Genomic DNA, 27,126 nt, shown 5'->3' on the forward strand with positions numbered 1-27,126 from the left:
GACATTGAATCATGAATCATATGGCTCATGTGCATTTGACATTAATTAAAAGAAATAAACCATTAATGATTATACCAAAGTGAACATATCGCCTTATAATTAGTCCATATAGTCATCATTATTTTCTCTAGGTATATTTAGGTAAGCTTAAGAAACTGAGTAAAAACTAAGAAATGAATGTTAGGAGTATTGATCTACAATCTTATAGAAAAATGATTTTTTTTTCAAATGCAAGTTCTAATAAATTCTGATAAACGCACTTTCTTTCATTTTGAATATTACAGACTGAATTCAAGACCTGTGATTTCTATGAGCACAATGACAGATATATTCCATTACCCTTCCAGCCATATAAACAAGGGCATCTTTTAAAGAAAAACGCTTTTAGTGTTCAAAGGATAAGAATAATATATTAAATGGCTTCTCTAGGTTTTTTTTCAACTGAGTCGCCTTGCTTGGAAAGACTTCTCTAGGTTTTTTGTTTGTTTGTTTTGTTTTGTTTTTGAGACGGAGTCTCACTCTGTTGCTTAGGCTGGAGTGCAGTGGCGCGATCTCAGTTCACTGCAAGCTCCGCCTCCTGGGTTCACGCCATTCTCTTCCCTCAGCCTCCCGAGTAGCTGGGACTACAGGTGCCCACCACCACGCCTGGCTAATTTTTTGTATTTTTAGTAGAGACGGGGTTTCATGGTGTTAGCCAGGATGGTCTCGATCTCCTGACCTCGTGATCCGCCTGCCTCGGCCTGCCAAAGTGCTGGGATTACAGTCGTGAGCCACCGCGCCCAGCCCTCTAGGTTTAACTTATCAAAGAAAAAGGATTAAGAGATTCTAGTTTGAGGAGGTTTAGATGAACAAGATCAGATTTTAACCTAAAATTCCTGAAAGGAAACAGAATGTGTTCCTATTTCTCTCCCATAAAATTCACTGAGTATAAAAATTATGTTTCTCCTTAAACATGGTCAGTCTTGCCTTGAATTCAATCAATATAGAGAATAAGAAAGTACCTATGAGGCCGGGCTCGGTGGCTCACGCCTGTAATCCCAGCACTTTGGGAGGCTGAGGTGGGCGGATCACGAGGTCAGCAGATCGAGACCATCCTGGCTAACACGATGAAGCCCCGTCTCTACTAAAAATACAAAAAATTAGCCAGGCGTGGTGGTGGGCGCCTGTAGTCCCAGCTACTTAGGAGGCTGCGGCAGGAGAATGGCGTGAACCCTGGAGGCAGAGCTTGCAGTGAGCCGAGATCGTGCCTCCGCACTCCAGCCTGGGCGATAGAGGGAGACTCCATCTCAAAAAAAAAAAAAAAAGAAAGTATCTATGAGAGCCCATATGTTACCTTTTTGCTTCCTGTCAGTTGAGTAGGTAATAAGTGGCAAGCACAACATAGAACATGAGAGTGAAATGACATAAAACTGTGAATTTTTAGTATAGATTTATGTCAAAAATTAAAGAGGAAAGATATTGAGTGAATCCAAGATGGTATTGCTGTATGTGAAAGTCATTCATCCATCCATCCATCCATTCCAACCAACCAACTCACCCAACCCACCAACCAACCTTTATTGAGCCTGAATGGCGCAAAGGACTAGAGATACAAAGATAAATAAGGTACCAGAGGCCAGGTGCAGTAATACCAGCACTTTGGGAGGCTGAGGCAGGCAGACTGCTTGAGCCCAGGTGTTTGAAACCAGCCTGGGCAACATGGCGAAACCCTGTCTCTACAAAAAGAAAAAAAAAATACCAGAAATTAGCTGGGCACGGTGGTGTGTGCCTGTAGTCCCAGCTACTCAGGAGGCTGTGGCAGGAGAATCACTTGAGCCCAGGAGGCAGAGGCTGCAGTGAGCCAACATTGCATTGCACTCCAGCCTGCTCAAAGGGAATTAAACCCTGTCTCAAATAAAAAAAAAAAAAGATACCACCTCCATTCTCAAAAAACTTAGTCTAGTATGAGAAAGGGACTTTGAAAGTTCAGTTCAGTTTATTACAGTGTCAAGTAGATTTACAACTATTGCACTTATCATTCTGACAGAAGGCCAAAACTGAAGATTGAGATTTTCCTCTAATAAAGATAGGTTTTCAGAATCTTCAATATAAGATGTTAAAATTATAAAGGCAAAGATATATATACCTCATGTTCCATTCCATATCCTTCCTGCTGTTGTACAGTTTGCTGCAAATGATAATTTAATTTGGATAATGCTTTAAATCATTGATTTCTCATGAAATTACTTTTGAGTGAAATTTGACAAGAATTTTCTTTATACTCTCTTCTTTACCAAAACATATTAGAAGTCCCCATAGTCCAAAATAAAATGTAACCATAGAATGGGGAGATAACTTTAGTCAAAGACCAAGTAAATATTACCTTCTTTGCAGAACTCCAGGTTGTAGTCACGGAAAAGTGTGGCCACTTGTTGCCTAACTTTTTGGACAATGGGAAAAAAAAACAATAAAAGCTAAAATGTGGTCCAGCATGTGCAACTCTTCTCAAAAACAGAAGAAAGTCCTGACCATTGTTGGGAAAGTGTTTTACATTTCCAATGAAATTCTATTCCATTGATCTGTTTGGACGATTGTCTTCAACCTATTTGGCTCTAGCCCATAAATTGTAATTGATTCAGTCATGTAAAGAACCACTTTTATCTTAAGCTTAGAATTTATAACAATGGAAAGCAGGAAAGTGGTTTTTCATTCACTCTAATAGTTGTGCAGGGATAAGCTAGAGAAAAAATAAAACAAAAAAGTACCAGTCTTCTGTCCTCTTAAATTATTTTTCATTCTGATTATATTACAAAGAAATGAGCTGTGGAGGTTTGGCACTGTTTTCCATCTTAACAGCTGTTCTGTATTGTAAGATTTTATATGTGATTCATAATGTACTACTATAACAAGACACAGTTTTTATATATTACTGGAATAATGCAAAGAAAATGAATTTTCCTTTGGGTCCAGTAATTGTCAAAGGAATGATTGCAGATTCAGAAAATGTGCTTTGTAATAACCCTGTTAACATAAAGTATACACTGAGGAAAAAAATAAGTATGGCACATATATGGAAGGATTAGTTGTATTAGCAAGGCATTTCAGGGATGGTTTTGGTTCTTTAGACTAAGTAAGATACATCCAATTTAGACCCCCTTCAAATCCTTAGACAAATGGGAATCACTTGGTAACATAAAGATTATTTTGATGGGCAGGGGCTGATTTCACCATGTGCTTACAAATGCTCCAACTAGTCGGTAAACTATCCCATCTGAAGGAAGGATTTGCTCTGGTAATAAGGCTGATATGCTCAAGCTGTAAGAATTAATTTGAATATCAAAAATGAAATTTAGATTGCTAACCAGGTCCTGATAGTTACAGCATGTAGAATATTAAATGTCCTCTTTTTTAACTAAAGTAAAAAAATGAAGAAGCATGGTTAATTCACTTGTGCTGATTAAAACAGATGTCCATGTGCAACTTCTGCGTGTGAGCCTCCCCATGCTGCCATGCCACCAGATGCTTTCCCTTCACCTTGCTAATCCCACTAGATGTTTTCCTCGGTAGAATCCTAGCTCATGGGTTTCCATGTGCATGTTTCTATTGTAATGAAAATTAACTACAAAATCTGAACGTTTTCTGCTTTCAGAAAATTCTAGTGTACCATGTACAGCTTAGATCTTTCTTTTTCAGTTAAAAAAAATAGTGCAAAAACATATCTGATAGTCAAGGTGATAGTTCAAGTGAGTTCTTGTGCCAAGGAACACAGTCAAGCTTCTCCTCTAGCTGATCTGTAGAAACTGTATGTAGTTTTTGGGAAATATTCCAGATTTTCCCATAAGTTCTCCACTCATCCAGTCATCATCTACAGATTCCAGCTCTGTTATTATATCTCCAGCCTGTAAGACAAAAGGAGTTAGAATTACTGGTTTCTGTTGAGAATAAGCATGGTAAATAGTGGCCTACCTAGGGCAGCATGAATAATCTTCTCTGTATAACTCATTTATCTTGATTGCCGAGAATTAAATGACAACAATGATCTATACCTAATGATGCCATTTGCTTGTAAGCCTCTATCCCTTAAATCTCATTCCTTTGCCACTGCCACCCTTGCTGCACTTTGATTTTCCCTCTTATACTTTGTGCCTCTCAAATTCACCACTCCTAATCTAAAATCCCTCTTGAACAAATAATACCAGTTATCACACACACACACACACACACACACGATTATTTATTGAGTACCCACTATGTGTCAGACACTGTTCTGAGCACAATTAATATTCCCTCATTCTACAACGGGAAGGCAAATAAACTGGCAGAAGAGGACAGAAAGCATGGGATTGCCAACTCATTAGGGCCATCAAGGGAGGGCCTCACTGAAGGTGTCATATAGGCAAAGATTTGGAGATGAGAAAGTGAGTCATGTGCTTCCTGTATGCCTTGTCTTATTCTGTGTACTTCACAGGAACTAACTCTTATGTAAACACCACCACAGTCCTAGAGATGAGTACTATGTTATCCTCATTTTAGAGATTTTTTTTTTTTTTTTTTTTTTTTTGAGACGGAGTCTCACTCTGTCACCCAGGCTGGAGTGCAATGGCGCGATCTCGGCTCACTGCAACCTCTGCCTCCCGGGTTCAAACAATTCTCCTGCCTTAGCCTCACGAGCAGCTGGGGTTACAGGTGCCCGCCACCACGTCCAGCTATTTTTTGTATTTTTAGTAGAGACAGGGTTTCACCATGTTGGCCAGGCTGGTCTCAAACTCCTGACCTTGTGATCCGCCCACCTTGGCCTCACAAAGTGTTGGGGTTACAGGCATGAGCCACTGCCCCTGGCTGAGATATATTTTTATAGATTTCCTTATTTTAGTGAAAAAGAAACCAAAACTCAGATAGACTACATAACTTGCCAGTGTTGCATGTCTAGTTAGTGGTAGAACCAGGATTCAAATCTAGTGCAATTCCTGGGCTTATATTCCTAACCACTAGGCTATGTGGCCGCCACATTTTACAATGGACCTTTTTACTTAGAAAGGCTTTTACTGTAATTGCCTTTTATCAACACCCAGAGTATTTTGCACTTTACATTTATTCCTGCACATAATGGCATTTCTCCTCTACCATTTGGTTTATCACATTCCTCCTATGGCCCCAGTATCTTTTTTTTTGAGACAAAGTCTCGCTCTGTGGCCCAGGCTGGAGTGCAGTGGCACGATCTCGGCTCACTGCAACCTCTGCCTCCCAGGTTCAAGTGATTCTCCTGCCATGGCCTCAATATCAAATTTGCATTTTTTCCCATCTTAAAGAGCTTCACCTTGACTCAGGACACTGTTTTATCTTCATCAGGTTAGTCAAAGGGGCAGTGTGTCTTATTCATGTGCAAATTAGAATTCCTTCAGCAGATGAAGACATAACTATTTTGTTCTTTATAGTTTCTAAACATTTCTTAGAATCTGTGTTTAAGATGCTACAATGGTCCCAGATGACTCTGGCTACTGTTAAGACTACCTTTATTGGGCTAAATGAATTTATTTGTAGCCCTAGTACATTACCCTCTGGAAAAAAAAAATGGCTTGATTTAAGGCTTTTCCTTATGGAAAATGAAAAGGAAACATGCAATCAGATGTTATTAATTTACTCTGCTCTGCTAAAATCTGTAAAAATTCTGGCAATTCAAAGTTTTTGTTATAAATAAGTTCCTTCTGGTTCCTAAGTTATAATTTAATAGTTAACTGAAGCTATTTTATTTAGGTCTGGTCCAAAGCTACATACCATGTCAGTTTCCTGAGGGCTAGGACTATTTTTTTTTTTAGATGGAGTTTTGCTCTTGTTGCCCAGGCTGGAGTGCAATGGCACGATCTCGGCTCACTGCAACCTCCGCCTCCCAGGTTCAAGAGATTCTCCTGCCTCAGCCTCCTGAGTAGCTGGGACTACAGGTACGCACCACCACACCTGGCTGATTTTGTATTTTTTAGCAGAGACGGGGTTTCTCCATGTTGGTCAGGCTGGTCTTGAACTCCCGACCTCAGGTGATCCACTCACCTTGGCCTCCCAAAGTGCTGGGATTACAGCCGTGAGCCACTGCACCCAGCCAGGCTAGGACTATTTTCAAAAATTAGTTTTGGCCGGGTGCAGTGGCTCACACCTGTAATCCTAACACTTTGGGAGGCCAAGGCAGGTGGATTGTCTGAGCTCAGGAGTTCAAGACCAGCCCGGCAACACAGTGAAACCCTGTCTCTACTAAAATACAAAAAATTAGCTGGGCATGGTGGCATGCACCTGTAGTCCCAGCTACTCAGGAGGCTGAGGCAGGAGAATTGCTAGAATCCAGGAGGCGGAGGTTGCAGTGAGCCGAGAGCGCGCCGCTGACTGCACTCCAGCCTGGGCAGTAGAACGAGACTCCTTCTCTAAAAAAAAAAAAAATCAGTTTTATCTATTAACATTCTGTGGATATTTAATAAAACTGAAAGCAGTGCAGAATCCCTTAACAACAACAATAACAACAACAATTCTAACAATTCTAGAACTATCTTATGGACAACCATTTGTAAAATGAAATGAAGATAACCTGTTTTCTGGAGGATACTGTGCATTCTGTTATTTATACTGACATAGTTTAAATGAAGACCAAAATAACATCCAAGAAGTTTGAATTCAGATTCTTCACTTGCAGTAAGTTTATGTAAAGATAAAAGGGATACATTTTGAGCCACTGACTCTCAAGGACTAAGGCAACAGTTTTCTTTCTTTCTTTCTTTCTTAAATTTTGTTTAAAAGACCAAGATGTTAAAGGAAAAAAAAGGAACTGATAGAAGGTTACAAATTTTTAATTTTGCATAGCTTACAGCATAAGAAATACCTATCATTTATGGCTGGGTGTGGTGACTTATGCCTGTAACCCAGCTCTTTGGGAGGTTGGGGCGGATGGATCGCCTTGAGCTCATGAGTTTGAGATCAGCCTGGGCGAGACCCAGTCTCTACAAAGAATACCAAAAATTAGCCAGGCATTGGTGGCTCACACCTGTAGTCCCAGCTACTCAGGAAGCTGAGGGCTGGAGAATCGCTTGAGCCCAGGAAGCCGAGGCTGCACAGTGAGCTGAGATTGTGTCACTGCACTTCAGCCTGGGCAACACAGTGAGACCCTGTCTCAGAAACAAAACAAAACAAAACAAAACAAAACCAAAAAAAAAGAAAGAAAGAAAGGAAGGAAAGGAAAGAAGGGAAAGAAAGGAAAGAAAGAAAGAGAGAGAGGCCAGGCATGGTGGCTCACACCTGTAACCCCAGCACTTTTGGAGGCTGAGGCAGGCAGATCACGAGGTCAGGAGTTTGAGACCAGCCTGGCCAGTATGGTGAAACCCCATCTCTGCTAAAAATACAAAAATTAGTCAGGTGTGGTGGCGTGCGCCTGTAGTCCCAGCTACTTGGGAGGCTGAGGCAGAATAATTGCTTGAACCCAGGAGGCAGACCGAGATCATGCCACTGCAATCCAGCCTGGGCAACAGAGCGAGACTCCATCTCAAAAAAAAAAAAAAAAAAAAAAAAAAAAGAAAGGAAGGAAGAATAAGAAATATCTATTATTTGCTAACAATATAACAGAAATGACATTTAATACAAAAAGATGAAATAACATTTTATTATTCAGAATAAAGTAAAACCCCATCACAAAATAGGAAGTTAGCAACTTTATGGTGACATATTTCAGTCAAGGCATCCCCGCTTACCCCGACAAAGGCTGCACATATCTGATTCAGGTATTGCCTTGTTTTCCTCTTTTTCTTTGTTGAGATGGGGTCTTGCTATGTTGACCAGGCTGGTCTTAAACTCCTGGCCTCAAGCGATCCTCCTGCCTTGACTTCCCAGAAGTGTTGGGATTAGAGGTGTGAGCCACTGTTGCTCGGCCTTTTTCTCATCTTGTTGCAGACAAGTGAAAACCCTGTTTGGTTGTCCACTGTTTTAAACCACACCTTGTCCAATCATTCCTTGATATGTTAATTCTTTCTATGGCATCCTTTCCTCTGACTGAATATCTTCAATGATAGAGAATTTACCACTGCCTGACACAGGCTATTTTGACAGCAGTGACTACTAAAACCACCCTCCTTCTTCTAGCACTGTTCCCAAAGTGCTTTCCTCTGACTATGGTCCAGTTGTGGATTAGGGAAATAGAATCATGAAAATATCTACTTTTGGCCGGGCGCGGTGGCTCACGCCTGTAATCCCAGCACTTTTGGAGGCTGAGGTGGGCGGATCACCAGGTCAGGAGATCAAGACCATCCTCACTAACATGGTGAAACCTCGTCTCTACTAAAAAAAATACAAAAAAATTAGCTGGGCATGGTGGCGGACACCTGTAGTCCCAGCTACTCGGGAGGCTGAGGCAGGAGAATGGCGTGAACCCGGGAGGTGGAGCTTGCAGTGAGCCGAGATCGCCCCACTGCACTCCAGCCTGGGCGACAGAGCGAGACTCTGTCTCAAAAAAGAAAAGAAAAGAAAATATCTACTTTTACTTCAAGAAGAAATTAGGCATTTCTTCGGTGAAAAAAAAAAAAAACCTTTGCAAACTAGCTCAACCTTTTGGGACTATTTCCCCAAACCTCTGGTCATTGCCTTTGTGGACAAGAGTGCAGTGGCCCAATCTCGGCTCACTGCAAGCTCCGCCTCCCGGGTTCATGCCATTCTCCTGCCTCAGCCTCCTCAGCAGCTGGGATTACAGGCGCCTGCCACCACGCCCAGCTAATTTTTTTGTATTTTTTAGTAGAGACGGGGTTTCACCGTGTTAGCCAGGATGGTCTCGATCTCCTGACCTCGTGATCCCCCCACCTCGGCCTCCCAAAGGAATTTAGTGTCTTATGAGGCTACTATGCTACTAGTGCAAATTGTAGCAGGTGCTATCTGATTCTCCATCAATTTCAAAGACACATCAATGGCAGGCTTGCAGGGCCATGTAGACAGTCATCTGTTACCAGGGCTACTAATAAAAACCCTAATATTACTGAGATCTGATGACCTAAGACCAAGGAACAAGGGATTACTTTGGGGATGTATGGGGGTGTAAAGCCAAGGTTTTCTCTAAGTACATTAATGCCTGGTTGATACTGTAAATTAACAGGCCTATTTGCACTGTTCACTTTCTCTAATGTCTTCCCCTAGAATTAGGGCCTGAGATCTCTTCATTCTTGAGTAATGATTAATATTCCACCCAAATGTTCCATCCTTCAATGGAAAACATTAAAAAAATTATAGTGCTTAATGCAGTTATGAAGAGATACACATTCTGACCTTGAAGGAAAGTTCATCTTCATTCTCCCCTCGGAAATCATATAAGGCTTTGGCCTTCCTCCCCTTCGGTACTATGGCCAACGTACTTTTTGCCTCAGCTGTGAAGACATAAAAAATTTAAATATATAGAAACACAGTGGACTAAAACGTAAATCTAACATTGTTTTAAAAAAACGCTTATCGCTCTAAAAACACAGTATCTTCTCTTCAGAGGTAGTGATATTAGGCAAAGAAAAACATTTTTAAAAACATGTTCAATTAATTTTGAACTTACTTAACTTTCAAAAAGATGAACAATGTTCTCTTAGCAGGGAAAAATTACGTAAACTATATTTATTAGATGGAATTAGCCATTATTTAGTGAAGACATTATCTTTTTTTTCTATAACTCTAACAAAGCATATGAATGAAGTTTGCATAACTTCATGTATCAGCTCTTTCAAATATAGACAGACAAACTGAGCATGGCCAGAGGGGAAAGGAATGTATATAGTTTTGAAGGTTTCAGGCTCCCCGTGAGGAGTCGCATTCATGTCTTGCGGTTGTCATACCTGGGCAGGGTCTCACAAACACTGCTGGGAAGATCCCCTCCCTGTCCTGCAGTCTGCCCCTCCACCAGTCAGAATCCAGACGTTCCAGAATCTGGATCCGGTCTCCCCTCTTGAACGACAAGTCATCACTGGTCTCTGCTGTAAAACTGTGAAGAGCTTCACACCATTCTGCCGAAAGACTGTTAACCTGTTATCAAATTAGAAGTGTGGTCAGAAGTGTAAGATTTTATTTGAAATTGAGTTCTACAAAGCTTAAAAAGTAGTGGGGAAAAAAAAACTAAGGGGTCTTAAGATTTCAAAGCCTGAAGGCTTCTTTAAATTATCTAATACTTTATGTTGCTATCAAGTTTCAGAAATAAAAGTTTCCAATAATTTTTTCTTAAATTATAACTCTAAATGACAAGTGTGATCGAATTTGTGGCTTTTCTGCTTTTAAGGGATATACAAAGCTTAAGCAAACACTTTTTTACTTTCTTTCTTTCTTTTCTTTTCTGAGCCAAGTTCTTACTTAGTAACCCAGGATGGAGTACAGTGGCAGAATCATAGCTCACTGCAGCCTTGACTTCCTGGGCTCAGGCAATCCTCCCTCCTCAGCCTCCCGAGTAGCTGGGACTACAGGTGCAGCCACCACACTCGGCTATTTAATTTTATTTTATTTTTGCAGAAATGAGGTCTCACTATGTTGCCCAGGCTGGTCTTGAACTCTTGGCTCAAGTGATCCCCCCACCCTCCCAAAGTTCTGGGATTACAGGCATGATCCACCTCACTCAGCCAAAAAACTTTTTTCTTAATATGACCTATTATATTGTTATATTAAAGAATTAGGTAAAAGCATAAAATATGCATATTATTTGACACTATGAAAAAATTCTGATAAAGTATGTAATTATCAGTGAAGCTCTTCTTTATTTAAATTAGGAAGGATCAGAATGGGTGGGTCTATGAATTCCCAGGTCTTTACTTGATTCAGAGACAATTAGAGTCCATAGCACAGAATTTCACCAATTCACACTTTTAATTTTATGAGCTGTAGTTAACTCTAAGATTGGCAGGATAACACCCAGATATGGTGGGCTAGTGTAAGAACACTTTTATCCCAAGCACATTAGAGAAAGGTTTTGCTCTGTGAAGAGGCAGCTCTGCCAATTTGAGATGGGAACCCTATGTTCAAGAGGCTCAAGAAGGCAGTAGAGGATAATGAAAAGGCTTTTTTCTTTCAAGATGGAGTCTCGCTCTGTTGCCCAGGCTGAAGGGCAATGACGCAATCTTGGCTCAATGCAACCTCTGCCTCCCGGGTTCAAGCAATTCTCCTGCCTCAGCCTCCCGATTAGCTAGGACTACAGGTGTGCACCACCACACCCAGCTAATTTTTGTATTTTTAGTAGAGACGGGGTTTCACCATGTTGGCCAGGCTGGTCTCGAACTCCTGGCCTGAAGCGATCCACCTGCCTTGGCCTCCCAAGGTGCTGGGATTATAGGAGAGAGCCTCAGCGTCTGGCCGGGACAAAGGCTTTGGAGCTACACAGGCAAGGTAAGGTTTCCAGACCCAGTTCTGCCACTTCTTAACTTCGTGACACTGGGCAAGACGCTTCTCTTCTCTGAGGCTCAGCTTCATCTTGGGGTTACTAAGAGGATTAAATGAGACAATGCATGTCTAACGTTTAGCCCAGTGCCTGGCACATCTTAAGTGCTCAATAACTGATGGCTTATAAAACAAAAACAAAAAGCAAGCAAACAACACTAACCCCCTCTTGCTCCTGCACTTGAGTAACCAACCCTAAAGGATGGAACTTATCATTCTCCAAAAATGCAGGCAACAACCATGTGAACATTTCCTTTTGGAGAACTGTAGTCAGTTTCCTTCCTGTTTCACTTTATCAGTGGGTAGGGATAAAGAATTAAGGGACACACAGGCCAATTACAGGTGACATTTTCACAAACACAATGATCCCATCAGGCTTAACTCTTCTAAATTTGTCACAAAAAACAATGGAAGGCCAGATGTGGTGGATCACCCCTGTAATCCTAGCACCTCGGGAGGCTGAGGCAGGTGGAGCGCTTGAGGCCAGGATTTTGAGACCAGCCTGGGCAACAAAATGAGACCCTGTCTACAAAAAATACAAAAATTAGCTGGGAATGGTGGTGTGTGCCTGTCATCCCAGCTACTTAGGAGGCTGAGGTGGATTGCTTGTGCCTGGGAAGCAGAGGTTGCAGTGAGCTGAGACCTCGACACTGCACTTAGCCTGGGCATCAGAGTGAGATCCTGTCTCAAAAAAAAAAACCAAAAAAAACAAAACAGAAAAACCAAAATAAAACCAAAAACAACAAAAAACTAAAAACAACAGAAGGCACCACATTCCTAGTACCTTTAAGCATTTCTGGGGTCATGCTGAACAGTGTAAACATTTTAACCCACTATTTTTCTCTTTCTCATTATACAAATGAAACAAATGTTCCTAAATATTTGGAAAGTTGAGAAATGTATAAAGAAATGGAGAAGGCCAGGCGCAGTGGCTCATGCCAGTAATCCCAGCACTTAGGGAGGCCGAGGTGGGTGGATCACGAGGTCAGGAGTTCAAGACCAGCTGGCCAAGACGGTAAAACCCCGTTTCTGCTAAAACTACAAAAATTAGCGAAGTACAGTGGCAGGCACCTGTAAACCCAGCTACTCGGGAGGTTGAGTCAGGAGAATCACTTGAACCCGGCAGCAGAGGTTGCAGTGAGCCAAGACTGCGCCACTGCACTCCAGCCTGGGCGACAGAGTAAGACTCCGTCTCAAAAAAAAAGAAAAAAAAAAAAAAGAAGTGGGGAAAAAACCTACCCGTATATATAATCTTACTACCTAGATGCAATTTAATACTAGTAACTTGAATACTTTCCTTCCAGTCTTTTTATGCTATATATTCAATTTTATATCCCCTTTCCCTATGTTTCCTCTCATGACATTTAAAAACATTATTTTATTTGATAAATCTAGTTTTTCATAGCTTTAGAATATTCTCCCAATAATGGTCATATTTAGGTTGTTTCCAATTTTTTGTTATTATATTAGTACTATGCTCATCTTTGTGACTAAAACCCTATCTCATTTTTTGTCCTTTTCTTAGGGTGATAAATAATAATGTGTACTTTCTTTTTTTTTTTTAACACTCACATGCTTATAATTGCTTGTTTAGTGCTGAGCTGCACTGAATCTTTGTTAACTGAATAGGTTAAATGGTATTTTATTGCTGCTTTATTATATATTTTCTTGATTATTAGAAAGGGTAAATATTTTTTCAATATTAGACACTTATTGTATCTCTTTTATGAATTCTTTTTTTTTTTTTCTTTTTTTTTTGAGGCAGAGTCTTGCTCTGTCTCCCAGGCTGGAGTGCAGTGGCGCAATCTTGGCTCACTGCACGTTCTGCCCGCCGAGTTCACGCCATTCCCCTGCCTCAGCCTCCCGAGTAGCTGGGAATACGCGCGCTGGTCACCACACCCAGCTGATTTTTTTTGTATTTTTAGTAGAGACGGGGTTTCACCGTGTTAGCCAGGGTGGTCTCGATCCCCTGACCTCGTGATCTGCCCGCCTCGGCCTCCCAAAGTGCTGGGATTACAGGCATGAGCCACTGCACACAGCCTCTTTTATGAATTCTCTAATCATGTCTCTTTTATCATTTTTTTTCTTTCTTTCTTTTTTGAGATAGAGTCTCGCACTGCCACCCAGGCTGGAATGCAGCGGTGCTATCTTGGCTCACTGCAACCTCCACCGCCAGGTTCAAGCTATTTTCCTGCTTCAGCCTTCCAAGTAGCTGGGACTACAGGTGCACGCCACCACGCCTGGTTAATTTTTGTATTTTTAGTAGAGACAGGGTTTCACCATGTTGGCCAGGCTGGTCTCGAACTCCTAACCTCAGGTAATCCACCTGCCTTGGCTTCCCAAAGTGTTGGGATTACAGGCATGTGCCACTGTGCCCAGCCTCTGTTTTCATTTTCTATCAGGGTTTGCATGTTTTTGTATGAGCTCTCTATATAAAATATATTAACCATCTAAGAATTTATTACAAACATTTGTTGTATGAGTTGAAAAATTAATTCATACTATATTCTCTTGAAAATTATGATTTTAATATTCCTCCCAGAGTCTGAACCTGGCTGTCACTATAGTCATCTGTTCAAGCAGCCTACCTGAGAGTTTGAGCCAGAATCTTCTTTTTTGGTTTTCAGTGGTACCTTTGTGCCTACATTAAAAAAACAAACAAACACAAGAAGTCAGAACATTAGATGTGAAGGCCACATAGTATTAAAAACAAATGGTTGAGGTGGGAGGTGGGAGTGAAGAGTCTGGGATTCCACTCTGGTCTCTTCATGTATTGCCTATGTTGCGTTAACCTGTACTAACTTCACTGAGCTTGTTTAGTTAATTGTAAACACAACTATTTATAGTCTATATACATTAGTAACAGTCTATAGTTCATTTCTGTTTAAAAGTCTTTGCTATTTATTTGTTAGATACAGAGTCTGGCTCTGTTGCCCAGGCTGGAGTGCAGTGGTACAATCATAGCTCACTGCAGCCTTGAACTCCTGGTCTCAGGCAATCCGCCCACCGTGGCCTCTCAAAGTTTTGGAATTACAGGTCTGAGCCATCATACCCAGCCTCTTTGCCATTTCTTATATGAAGCTATTGCTAATTACCTAAAATACCAAAACCAGCTCTTTGAGAGATGCCCACAAATAATGTCTATCCCCCACAAATTCCCATTTTAAAATCAGTTTTCCTTCTACCGTAAAAATATGGCAATATGGATTATTATACAGCTTAAGTATAATGATATTATTTGGTTTATTTGAATTAGGACATAACATAATAAAAAAAATTCTCTATACTCACTTAAAACATTTGCACCAGAGGTGGGATAATCCTCAACAGGCTCCACAAAGTTCAGGGGGAAAATCCCAGTTCTGCCTCGAACTTCTCCTCTGGCCCATTCCTCATTCACATACTCTTTAAGAATAATAATTTCTCCCTCTGAGAAACTCAACTCATCCTTCTGCTCTCCAATATATTCAAACCGAGCAACACATCTTGAGCCTCTGAATGAAGAACACATTTTGTGGATTAGACTAGAGAGTGCTTTTAAAATGCTTAAAAACCTTCATTCAGTCTTTCAATAAATATTTATTCTGGGTTTACCATGGAATAAGGTATACTAGGCTAATTTGAAATTATTCCATGAAAAAGAGTAAGTTACACTTTTAAGTAACAGATATGAACCTATTCACTCAGAAAGGCTGAAGCTCAAGGTCGCGGAGTGCACGCAGCTGGGTGGTTAGTTTACCCTGCTGTGTCTTTTGATCATCTTACTCCCCAGTCTCTGTATGTTTGTATCCTTGGGCCATAGCAATCCATGGTCCAGTCTGAACCCTTTCAATCATAAATGCCCTGAGTTGAGGAGTGCTAACCCTGAGAATCTCAGGGCAATTCATCAAATTTTCTGACTACTAATCAGGGCAGAATGCAATGGGCATCAGCTGGGCAAAGTCGATGTTCAATAGATGCTCAATTAATCAGTGAGCTGGCCTTAAAAACTAGGAGAAGGTTTAAAGAAAACAGAAACTTGGCATATCATAACACACAGTCTTGGAACTAACTCTGTTGCCTTTAAAAATGATTTTTTAAAATCTCCTTTAAAAGGGCTTCATTTCTGACATTTGGAACAATCCTTACATGATCTGCAATTTTGACTGAAAATAAGATAAAAGCAGAGATAAAATTGTGTCTCTAGAAGGTGCGCTTTAATACTAATCCCTAGATTTGAGGGTTTAGAAAGGAAGTTTCAATAGCAACAGGCTAAGGAGAAGCAATTGCCTAAAAAGAAAAGGTTGATTCTAGCTTTAATAGAATTCTGATTTAAGTCAGATCAATGGGTCAATGACTGTAAAAGCCCACTTCAAATTCAACCTGCTGAGACACAGTATATGCTGCTTAAAAATAGAGAAAAACTGAATCTGAAATAGAATTCAACTATTGTGGATCAGAAGTTTTCTTATTTGTGATAACCTTTGCATTTGTTTTCTAAAGTCCTCTGGGAGCATCTGCTTATGTCTGACCTATTCATAGACAGGTTTACAGTCTTCAGCAGGTAATGAATTCTATTAATTTGCTCATTTAACTAGAATATAAAGTTGCATTGTGGCAGTGCTTTAAATCACAAAGGAGTTACAATGACACATAAAAGGGTATATAAATTCAGGGAAACGTCCTCAGAGATAAAGGAAAACCCCTTCAACTTAACTCTTCCTTCACTTTCTTCTAGTTCCTCTTAAAAACAAAAACATATAAAATGTCTAGCAGTTATTGTAGGATTCATATTTCTATAGGATTTAATTATTTCTCATGACAAAAATACTTGAACCTTCTAAAAACTGGGTGAACACCAGATGGCCAAAATAAAATGCAGTAAATGATGAAACTATCTCTGCTCATGCTGAGACCAGGCTGCAGGAAGCATTGGCATAGACTGTCTTTGCTGCTTTCTTTATGTCCTGCACTGATGTTGGAGAGTTGCTTAGGTAAGCTTCTATCAGCAGGTTCATGATGTATTTTCATCAGAATTGTAACCCATTGTCACCTTTTAAACAAGTTTTCTTTGTAATTAAAAAGACACAATGAGAATCTGAATTATCACCATGTGAAGTGTTTTCTTTTAAAATAAAGAATAAATAAATAATAGAGATGGGTTCTTGCTATGTGGCCCAGGTTAGTCTTGAACTCCTGGCATCAAGCAATCCTCCCACCTCAGCCACCCAAAGTACTGGGATACAGGTCTGAGCCACCATGCCTGGCCTTGGAGTGTTTTAAGCTTGATAATTCTTCATGATATAGATGGTTATCTCCTTTGTATTTTGCGTAAAAGAACACAAATAAAACTTACTTAACACAATGAGATGAAACACATTCTCTTTTCCCATTTCCTCCTTCTGGGATATCAATCTAGCAAAGATAAAATCAAGGCAACAATTATATTTTTTTCAGATTTTCATAAGATAAATTTAAGGTTAAGTAATTAGAAAGTACATGACTGAAATCGATCGGTTTAGCTAGGTGTTAATCTGATTAAGAGGAACTATGGGTGCTAAATGGTAAAACAAATCCTGAATTTGGATTAAAAAAAAAGTGTCACTTGTGAAGTAGCCTTTCTTGAGTAGCCAATCAATTCTCTTATTTACTTGAATAACCACATTAATATCACTCTAATTCTGACTGAATTTTCTCTATCCCATTTTTTTTTTTTTTTTTTTTTTGAGACAGGGTCTTACTCTGTCACCCAGGCTGGAGTGCAGCGGCACAATCAGAACTCACTGCAGCCTCGACCTCCCAGCCTCAAGTGATCCTCTTGCTTTAGCCCCCACAAGTAGCTGGGACTACCGGTGTGCCCACCACACCCGGCAAATTTTTGTATTTTTAGTAGAGACAGGGTTTCACCATTGTTGCCTGGGCTGGTCTTGAACTCTTGGACTCAAGCGATCTGCCTGCCTTAGCCTCCCAAAGTGCTGGTATTATAGGTGTGAGCTGCCGCACCCTGCCAGCTCTATCCCATATTTTCCAGGTTGAAAACTGCAGCTGAGAAGGACTTAACATAGAAATCAGGCATTAGCCCTGCCACATCTACTCCAAGTGTTGGTAGAATCCTGCAATACTTCTCTGACCCCAAGATAAAACATTTCAATAAAACTTTGGATTCTCAGGCTGGGCACAGTGGCTCACGCCTGTAATCCCAGCACTCTGGGAGGATCAGGAGTTCGAGACTAGTCCGGCCCGGGTGACAACAGCGAGACTGTCTCAAAAACAAAACAAAACAAAACAAAACAAAACAAAACAAAAACAACTTGTGGATTCTCTTCACATTTATAACTGAAATATTTTCCCCCTTCAACATGAATAGGGAAGAAAGGAATCTGTATTTAGCAAACTAAGTGGCAACACTTTGTTTTATTTTATTTATTTATTTTTTGAGACAGGGTCTCACTCTGTTGCCCAGGCTGGAGTGCAGTGGCGTGATCATGGCTCACTGCAGCCTTGCCCTCCCATGCTCACACCATCCTCCCACTTCAGCCTCCCAAGTAGCTGGGACTACAAACGCGTGACACCATGCCAAGTTAATTTTTCAATTTTTTGTGGGGACAGGGTCTCACTATGTTGCCCAGGCTGGTCTTGAACTCCTGAGCTCAAGTGATCCTACCTACCGCCTCAGCCTCCCAAAGTGTTGGGATTACAGGCATGAGCCACTGTGCCCAGCCAAGCACTTAATATAATATCTCATTTACAAGGCTCAGTAGAGGAGGGCTGGGTTGCAATAAAATATTTGGCTGTAATGCATGCAATTTAAAACTACTTAAAGCTTGAGGTTTATATTAAATCAGTGCCTTCTTGATTAATTTTAAAGGTTTGAAGTTTTAAAACAATTTTTTAAACTTGTGGGCTTAGAAATAACACTTATACCAATAATGTGGCAGATTCTGTGTGATTGATTTCAGTGTGGTAATTGTGCTTTTTAAAGTACTGCTACATTGGGCAGAAGAAAAATGAGGAAGAGTGCTAAAACAAACATTATTCTTAATATTAATTTACAGAATGTGGTTGAATTTCTCCAAAGAATCAAGGCATAGATACACTGGACAATGTTTAATGCCTACCCTTCATAATCCAAGAGACTCAGATTCATTTCTATTTGAAGAATTCAGATTTTCTGTTAGTCTTATTTTCTAATATTCTGATGTAATGGAATTTATTTACTTTTTCCTTCCAAATAAGCTGTTAATGCTGTTAAGCTAGATTTATTGATATTTCACAGTATCAGTAAGTTATATCATGGACCGAGTCATCCTATTCCAATTGATACAAATGTGTGAGGGCAGTCTGATTTTATCCCCATGTTTCACACAGCCATCTGGGCTTACACACAGCTCTCACACACAGGAATGCTTTCACAAGTTAGGCCGTGAGGGTATAAAAATTCTGGTGCTTTAATATAATTTTCCTAATCAGATTAGAAATTATTTTGTGGGTACAACCATTAATGAACCACTATCTCCAATACAAATACTTCTGTATTCCCAAATAAGTTTTTTTTAAAAGATAGAGATAAATAAGAATGGAAAAGATGAAAGAAACTCAAACCAAAATGTACTCCAAAGAAAAGAAGTGGTACCATAACCTCAGAGAACATCTCTACAGGATAAGCTAGTATCACTGAATTCATGTTCACTAAATGTCTCAAAGAATTACCATATATCCTTAAGTGCTTAACAACTCTCCAAGAACAGCTGATTCACCAGTTGACCTGTGGTGGTCTTTCACTTTAGGATTTCAGACAGCATTTAGGCATTAAGTTCTAACACTCCATAATATAATAATTAACCATCACCTAGTTGACCAAATCTTTATTTTTGAATTTTCCAAATGCCAAATGAATCAATGAAAAAGAGAGAACTAGAATCTGGGTTTCTAGTTATTTTTTCCAACCTACAAGTCACATAGAACCCACTGAGTATATGACCAAATTAAAACAAACACAACCCACTTACAATCACTTTGACATAGTTGGCAGGAAATATGCCAATCTGGTTTCTACAGTTCCCTCTGTACCAATCTGTATCTATCTTCTCCAGAAGATAAACAATTTCTCCAGAAGTGAGATTCAAATCATCAACTTGCTCTGTAATATAAAATTATAGTTATGTATGATGAATTATCCTGGTTGCAGATTTGATAAAAGCACAAAGTAGCATTTAGTTGTGTCCACTGAGGCAGTTATGTTCCACTGATTCTGAGAACAGATTATACTAATCAAATTGACTTAAAAAATGCTATTCTTTTTTTGGACATTGTTATGAGCTCCCTTTTTAAAGACCAAATTAGACATATTTACCATGCTTTGATTGATGGGAAATGGTTGAAAAAAACACTATTGTGTTAGCAAATGTTTCCTACTGTGCCAATATAAAGCCATGCTGAATACACACTGAACAATGAAAAAAGTTTATAGACATGGTATAATATTATTCTCAATTATGCTTAAAAATCATTTTAATTTCAAATATTAACTAAGGGAGTACTACAACTCTTTAGCAAATAAGTTTAGCCATACCAAAACAAAAATCAGCCTATCAAGTGGATAAAAAGAGATTGTAAGTAAATCAGGAGTTTATTTGTAGCCTTGGATATGAAGGGTATTTTAAAAATTATTACAAAAGTACTTATATTGTGGGTGGACATGGGTGGCTCATGCCCGTTATCTCAGCACTTTAAGAAGCTAAGGTGGGAGGATCACTTGAGGCCAGGAGTTCAAGACCAGCCTGGGCAACATAGCGAGACCATGTCCCTAGGAAAAAAAAAAAAATAGCCAGGTGTAGTGGCACCCCTGTAGTCCTAGCTACTGGGGAAGCTGAGGGAGGAGGATCACTTGAGTCCAGGAGTTCAAGGTTATAGTGATTGCACCACTGCACTCAAGCCTAGGCGACAGAGCAAGATCTTGTCTCACACACACACACAAAAAAAATTACTTTGATCTCATAGGTAAGTAAGCAGCTGAGACAACTTTGAAGACAAAAGAACTTCAGTTATTAAGTTACGATTAACTTTATTACAATTTTTTTGTTGTTGTTGTTTTTTGAGACGGGGTTTTGCTCTTGTTGCCCAGGGTGCAACGGCACAATCTTAGCTCACTGCAACCTCTGCCTCCCAGGTTCAAGCGATTCTCCTGACTCAGCCTCCCAAGTAGCTGGGATTACAGGCATGCGTCACCACGCCCGGCTACTTTTTTGTATTTATAGAGACGGGGTTTCAACATGTTGGTCAGACTGGTCTGGACTCCTGACCTCAGGTGATCCATCCGCCTCGGCCTCACAAAGTGCTGGGATTACAGGTGTAAGCCACCGTGCCCAGCCATATTACAACTGTTAATTAGTACCCACTATTTTTTTTTTTTTTTTTTTGAGACGGAGTCTCGCTCTGTCCCTCGGGCCGGAGTGCAGTGGCGCGATCTCAGCTCACTGCAACTTCAGCCTCCCGGGTTCACACCATTCTCCTGCCTCAGCCTCCCGAATAGCTGGACTACAGGCGCCCGCCACTACGCCCGGCTAATTTTTTGTATTTTTAGTAGAGACGGGGTTTCACCATGTTAGCCAGGATGGTCTCGATCTCCTGACCTCGTGATCCGCCTGCCTCGGCCTCCCAAAGTGCTGGGATTACAGGCGTGAGCCACTGCGCCCGGCCTAGTACCCACTATTTTGAAAGAGTTAAAAAGTTTGTGACTGCTAGGCAATTTGCAATGTTCATTTGTAAGGCAAAGTCTCTCTCTCTCTCTCTCTCTTTCTCTTTCTCAGGGAGCTTCAAAGGCAAGGGTATACAACTAAGCTTTCTGGAATGGCTGGTACAATCAACCCTTCTTGAAGTGGAGTCCTGGATAAGATGACCTCTCCAGTCTAGGACTCTATAGGCACAGAAAAATGAAGAAGAATGTCCTTGAGAGGCTAACCCCCAGCAGGGAAAAAGACTTACTCCTGGATCCTGTGGTTCTCCCACTGCATTATTTACATCCTTACCTGCTGGGAAATCATGAAGAACGACAGCATGAGGAGCACCACTGTCAACAGGCTTCTGAGCGTGGCTTGGATCCTTAGGGGGAGAAAAGGGCTGTGAATGAAGTGTGCAGGATAGATGGTGGATTTATTATTCACTCTGAGACCAATTTTTTTTTCTCATTAGAGTCCTCTTGACACAATTACATTATGAGTACATGATGCAAACCACACAGTTGAGCCAAACAAGGGAATTATTATCAAGTTGAAGAAGAATGTGTCCTTGCCAAGGGAGGATGAAAATCTCAATTAAAATATCCCCCAGTATGTTTTCTTTTTTGCTTTTTTAAGCTGAGAGAGTAAAACAAAAGGGAACTGTTTATTTATTTTGAAACAGTATCTATTCTACCCCAAAGTAGTGGTTTTTGACCTCTTTCCCTTTCAAGGATAGCTTTTTCCTTAAAACTGTGATCAAGACAGAGTCTTAAAAGTTGTGTCTTTATTAGGATGGGAAAAGAAGAAAGTTCTATGATTTATGCTCTTGCCTTTTGTAATGAAAGGGGCTAATGACTTTCAACAGAAGTATAATTCACAAAAAGTAAAATCCATTTCATTTATTACCACTTAACTAAGTGCTTTTTCTAATTTGAAAGCAATGCTACCTCCCATGCCTGGTCTGCATTTTGTATTTAATCTGAATGGTTTATTCAACAGTAGTTCTAAATAAATTAGCAAAAAGAATCTAACATTCTCTATCCATCTAGCCAAATGCCGAGATTGGCCAGAGGATAAGGCAAAGCTGAAGAACGACCTCTTCTTATTGACTAGCAATTGTTATTCTTAGTTTCTTTATATCAAGAGACAGGCTTATCCTCATCATCATCAAATCCCACTGAAGGACATTATTTGGAGTTATAACTTAACACTCTTCAACACTGGCAAGCCTGTGAAATAAATAAAGGCAGATTTTTGTGCCCTTTCTTGTCTCTTCACCTCCTCTAATAACTCTTGTCCCCTTAGAGACGTCCTGACACATCTATACCTCTGCCCTTCCCCTGGCCATGATGCACCAGGCTGATTGCAGTGCACTGTGAATGATGGTCCACTTTCTCCATTTCAACCCTGCAGCACCTTTGCTGAGACCTTTTCTAAATCTCAGCTGCTCTTTCAACCAAAATGCACCTGCAGAAACAAAACTTTCATTCTCTCAAGTTAGGTAAACTGAAATATAACTTAAGACTCTAATGGCTAATGTAGCTTACTATATTAGCTTACTAAGAAGACCCTAACATTTTTTCATGGACTGCTTAATGCTTTTCTCTAAATAAATGAACAATATGGAAATTTCATGAATTCTGAGATATTTTAGGTCTGACATGGCTTTTTTTTTTCTTTGACACAGGGTCTTGCTCTGTCACCTAGGCTGTGGTGTAGTGGCACAATCATAGCTCACTGCAGCCTTGACCTCCAGGGGTTAAATTATCCTCCCACTTCAGTCCCCAAAGTAGCTGGGACTACAGACAAGCACTACCATGCCTGGCTAATTTTTGTATTTTTTGTAGAGATGGGGTCTCGCCACGTCACCCAGGCTGGTCTCAAATTCCTGGGCTCAGGTGATCTACCCATCTTGGCCTCCCAAAGTGCTGGGATTACAGGCGTGAGCCACCATGCCCAGCCTGGAGTGGCTTTTCATAATTATTCAGCATGGACAACATAAGAAATGCCATATCTACAAAAAAATAAAAAATTAGCCTGGCATGGTGATACACCCCTGTGTATCCCTGTGGTCCCAGCTATTAGGGATGCAGGGGTGTGAGGATCTCTTGAGCCCAGGAACTCGAGGCTGCAGTGAGCTATGATTGTGCCACTATACTCTGACTTGGATGACTGAGTGACTCTCTCCAAAAAAAGTTAAACAAATTAATTATTATTTATATAATGTGTTATACATGTGCATGTGTGATTTTCATTTTTTTCTGATTTACATCTGTGGAGAAAAAGGAATTACTATTCAATAAGTGTTATTAGGCTAGATGCCTATCCATTTGGAAAAAATGATGTCAGAGACCTACCACATACCAAACACAAACATGAAATCTCCAAATGGACCAGAGGCCTAAACATAAACCAGTCCTTGGAGGGAGGGGATAATTTGTGCCTCCCAGTCACACATTTTCCCTTCTCTGCCTTCAGTGTATGGATATCACTGGCAATGCTGCTCATCAACCCAGCCTAGCAGGTGAAGGGCAAGAGGAACAGGCTAGACAGGGTTGCCAACGAGTGGTCCATACAATTCAGACCATACCACTGGGGTAGGTATCTGGTAGGTAAATATAACATAATGCAAAGGTCTTTCTAATATGACTATAACTGCTAATGCAAATGGTTTTGTAATATTAAGAATAGCTAATATTTACTGCTCATTCACTATGTGCTACTCACTGTGTTAAATGCCTTATATGCATTAGCTCAATGAATTTGTTAAACATCTTTGAGATATAACCCACATACAATAAAATTTACCTACTGAAAGTGAACATGGCTGTAGTATATTCATAGAATTATCCAACCATCACCATAACCCAAGTGCAGAACACTTTTATCACTCCCCAAAGAAACCTCCTACTAATTAGGTGTCACTCCCCAGTTACCCTCCCCTCAGCCCCAGGCAACCAGTAGTCTACTTTCTGTCTCTATGGATTTATCTATTCTGGACTTTTACACAAATAAAATCATATAATCTGTCAACTCTGAAGACAACTCTGTGGGCAGTTATCTCACACATTAAAAAAATAAAGTTTAGAGAAGTTAAATAACCACCGAAGAAGGTGGAAGGGGAACCAAATTCCACTTCCCTGAAACCCAGGTCTGGGGTCTCAACCATGTACCAGGCAACAACCTTCCACTTTTCCCATGATCTGTCTGATTCAACCACAACTGGTCATGTTCATTCAATATTTTCTATTTGCCAAGTTAGGGCAAAGTACAACACATTCGTAGAGATATTTACCTTAAAACTAGGCTTTCAAATAGGTAAGTTTTATTTAAAAAAAAAAAAAGTAACAATAGCCATGAACCCAGAAGCATAAAGGAGGATTCATTTCATTATCACCAATAGCTGCCCATCAGAGGCCAACTCTCTGCAAGTCTATAGTAAAAGATGAGAAGGTGGTATTTAAGGTGGAAAGAACTTTGCACTGTTATAAAAGACTAACTTTTGGCTGGGCATGATGACCCATACCTGTAATCTGAACACTTTGGGAGGCCCATGCAGGCAGATGGCTTAGCCCAGGAGTTTCGGACCAGCCCTGGCAACATAGTGAGACCCTGTCTCTACAAAAAATTTTAAAAATTGCCAGGCATGGTGGTGCACGCCTGTAGTCCCACCTACTCAGGAGGCTGAGGTGGGAGGATTGCTTGAGCCGGGAAGGTCAAGGCTGTAGTGATCATACCACTGCACTTCAGCCTGGGCAACAGAGTGAGACCTTATCTCAAAAAAAAAAAAAAAAAAAAAAAAAAAAATTCTAATTTTTTTTAGCTTCTATTTTTCACAAAGGAAAGCTTTTTGGCAGTATAACTTCCACTGTTGCCATAAGTGTGTTCTGAAAGAGGAAGGACAGCTATGACAGATGGATAATGCCGTACCAAAACAGAGAAAATGAGTCAGTGGAGAACTTGCCCCGTGGGAGCTAAAGTAAGGATTTTCATATGCCAGCAGAAGCTACCTTAACACATATCTCCTCTGCTCTCCAAATACAATTTTTTAGTTTCTTAGCAAACTTCAAAAGATAAACTGCCTTCTAAGAAGAAAAAATGGGAAAAGATTATGAAAACTAGGATAAACGGCAAACCAAGTATTTTACTTGATCACTATTATTTTTCATATTTACTTTATTTTTTTATTTGTTTTTTTTTTTTTTCCAAGACAGAGTCTCGCTCTACGGCCCAGGCTGGAGTGCAGTGAAGAAAACAAAACACAGGGTAGTCACTCTGTATCGAAGTGATTAGTATGGCAGTGGCAAGTCTCTTAGTAGTAATTTATTCTAAAAGTAGAATAAATGCTACTGTAATTTTTACTCTGGTTAAAATAAATGTGCTAATAAAAACCTGAAGATGAGATATAATTAATAGTTCCATGAAATGTGCTGCTATGTGTGATATGAGGGCTGTAACAATATTAATTCCTTACGTTTGGTCTGCTTCTAAGATGTTCATCAAGTGGAGTGATAATCTTCATTTGAGACAGGTGAACTCTGCCAGTGTCTTCTCCCTTTTGGCACTCCAAGTAATTATTTTCCGTCTGCTTCAGCATCACAAGTACATCCCCACGCTGCAAGGTACAATACCACTCTCTGAAGCAATTATTATTTAATAAAACATTATTACTTTTTCACATTTTAATCTTTGGAGCCTAAAGCATTTAATAATGTGTAATGGTAGTAACAGAGGCCAGTAATTTTTTTTTTACATTAACCAGTAAGGAAAGAGCTCTACTTTACCTTACAAGAGAGTTCTCCGGGGTTTTGCGAGACAATATCTTCATTGGCAATTCCATGAAGCACAGACAGCTTAAACGTAAACCAATAAAAGGCTTATTCACAATCAAATAACCTCCTCTTAAGTTGCTGATCATTTAGGAATTTGGCATGTGTGTGCCTAAAGTGCACCTTCTCCAGCAGCTAAACTCACCTGGCTTCATCGCGCTCTAGATCAATGGGGCCTGCCATTTCTCATGGATGTTAAGAGGCTCTTGGGAGTTGGAGTTAGGCCCATAGAACCACAAGAGCTAAACATGGCCTAACATTCCCTTAATGACCATAACCAGGAAGTTCCGTTCTACAGGACAAGATCCGCCAAGTCCCCTGGGGGTTTGAAGGAGAAACACCCAGCACTTGACCTCACAGCCAGTTCTTTAATTCAGGGTTCTTACAATGGTGTCCTCTGAAGGCTGATCAGTGATTGGAGCCCTCCGTGTACTGCCTGCCTGTTTCCATAGACCTTGAAGCTCTTCTCCTAGAGTCTCTCTGATACCAAGTGTCTACTTAAATCCATTTCATGGCCTGATCCCAGCCACTTGCTGGTCCACTCAGCTCTGTCTGATCTTAGAATGGTTTTTACATCTGTACTGGACCTTGTCCAGGGGGCTCTGTTCCCTGATTTGGAAAATTTTAGCTGATGAGTGCACATCAGAGGGTCTGTACTATATAAAAGGCATACCCGGGAAATGCAATCACACAAGCTCACATCCAACATGGGAAGAAGGCTGCCTGGGCCTTGGGTCACCCAGGAGCAAAGATCCACAGTGCAAGGATGTGGCCCTGTACAGCTGGCTTGGTGGTGCCATTTCCCAACATCTTTGTCAGATTCCTAGGGCTTCCAATGTACCCAGATTCCTGGCTGGCAATTTAATGGTACTGTAGGCAGGCAATAAATGAAAGATTTGAAGAATTATTTTGTAATGAGACATACAGCTCTATATATACCATCATTTTGAATGTATTGAGTTTTAAAAAATGCTTTATTGACATTATACGACTATGCTAAGAACTGTCAGGCCTCTGAGCCCAAGCTAAGCCATTGTGACCTGCACGTATACATCCAGATGGCCTGAAGCAGCTGAAGAACCACAAAAGATGACATTCCACCACTGTGATTTGTTCTTGCCCCACCCCAACTAATCAATCGACCTTGTTATGTTCCTCCCTGGGACAATGCGTCTCCTGATCTCCCTACCCTGCACCTTGTGACC

The 27,126-nt window shown here is 40.4% G+C and overlaps 1 protein-coding gene across 14 annotated transcripts in view; it reads right to left on the reverse strand.

Annotated features, from left to right (window-relative positions):
- Positions 1 to 1,956: 1,956 nt before the first annotated feature.
- Positions 1,957 to 27,126, reverse strand: part of SH3D19 (SH3 domain containing 19) — a 207,494-nt gene continuing 182,324 nt past the window's right edge. For 8 of the 14 annotated variants that reach the window (XM_055385526.2, XM_055385523.2, XM_063705601.1 and 5 more), the window contains 10 exons: positions 25,877 to 25,945; positions 25,567 to 25,707; positions 21,402 to 21,474; positions 19,383 to 19,513; positions 16,730 to 16,788; positions 14,686 to 14,888; positions 13,983 to 14,035; positions 9,813 to 9,999; positions 9,262 to 9,359; positions 1,957 to 3,878 (listed from right to left, as the gene is read on the reverse strand). In XM_055385526.2, the coding sequence (XP_055241501.2) occupies positions 3,762 to 3,878; positions 9,262 to 9,359; positions 9,813 to 9,999; positions 13,983 to 14,035; positions 14,686 to 14,888; positions 16,730 to 16,788; positions 19,383 to 19,513; positions 21,402 to 21,474; positions 25,567 to 25,707; positions 25,877 to 25,945 (1,131 nt within the window). In that variant the 3' untranslated portion in view covers positions 1,957 to 3,761. The remainder of the gene's footprint in view (positions 3,879 to 9,261; positions 9,360 to 9,812; positions 10,000 to 13,982; positions 14,036 to 14,685; positions 14,889 to 16,729; positions 16,789 to 19,382; positions 19,514 to 21,401; positions 21,475 to 25,566; positions 25,708 to 25,876; positions 25,946 to 27,126) is intronic. The other 6 variants (XM_055385527.2, XM_055385524.2, XM_055385530.2 and 3 more) reach the window with 1 other exon arrangement.

The sequence above is a fragment of the Gorilla gorilla genome, chromosome 3 (genome assembly GCF_029281585.2).
Source record: "Gorilla gorilla gorilla isolate KB3781 chromosome 3, NHGRI_mGorGor1-v2.1_pri, whole genome shotgun sequence".
In the NCBI taxonomy this organism is placed as follows: domain Eukaryota; kingdom Metazoa; phylum Chordata; class Mammalia; order Primates; family Hominidae; genus Gorilla; species Gorilla gorilla.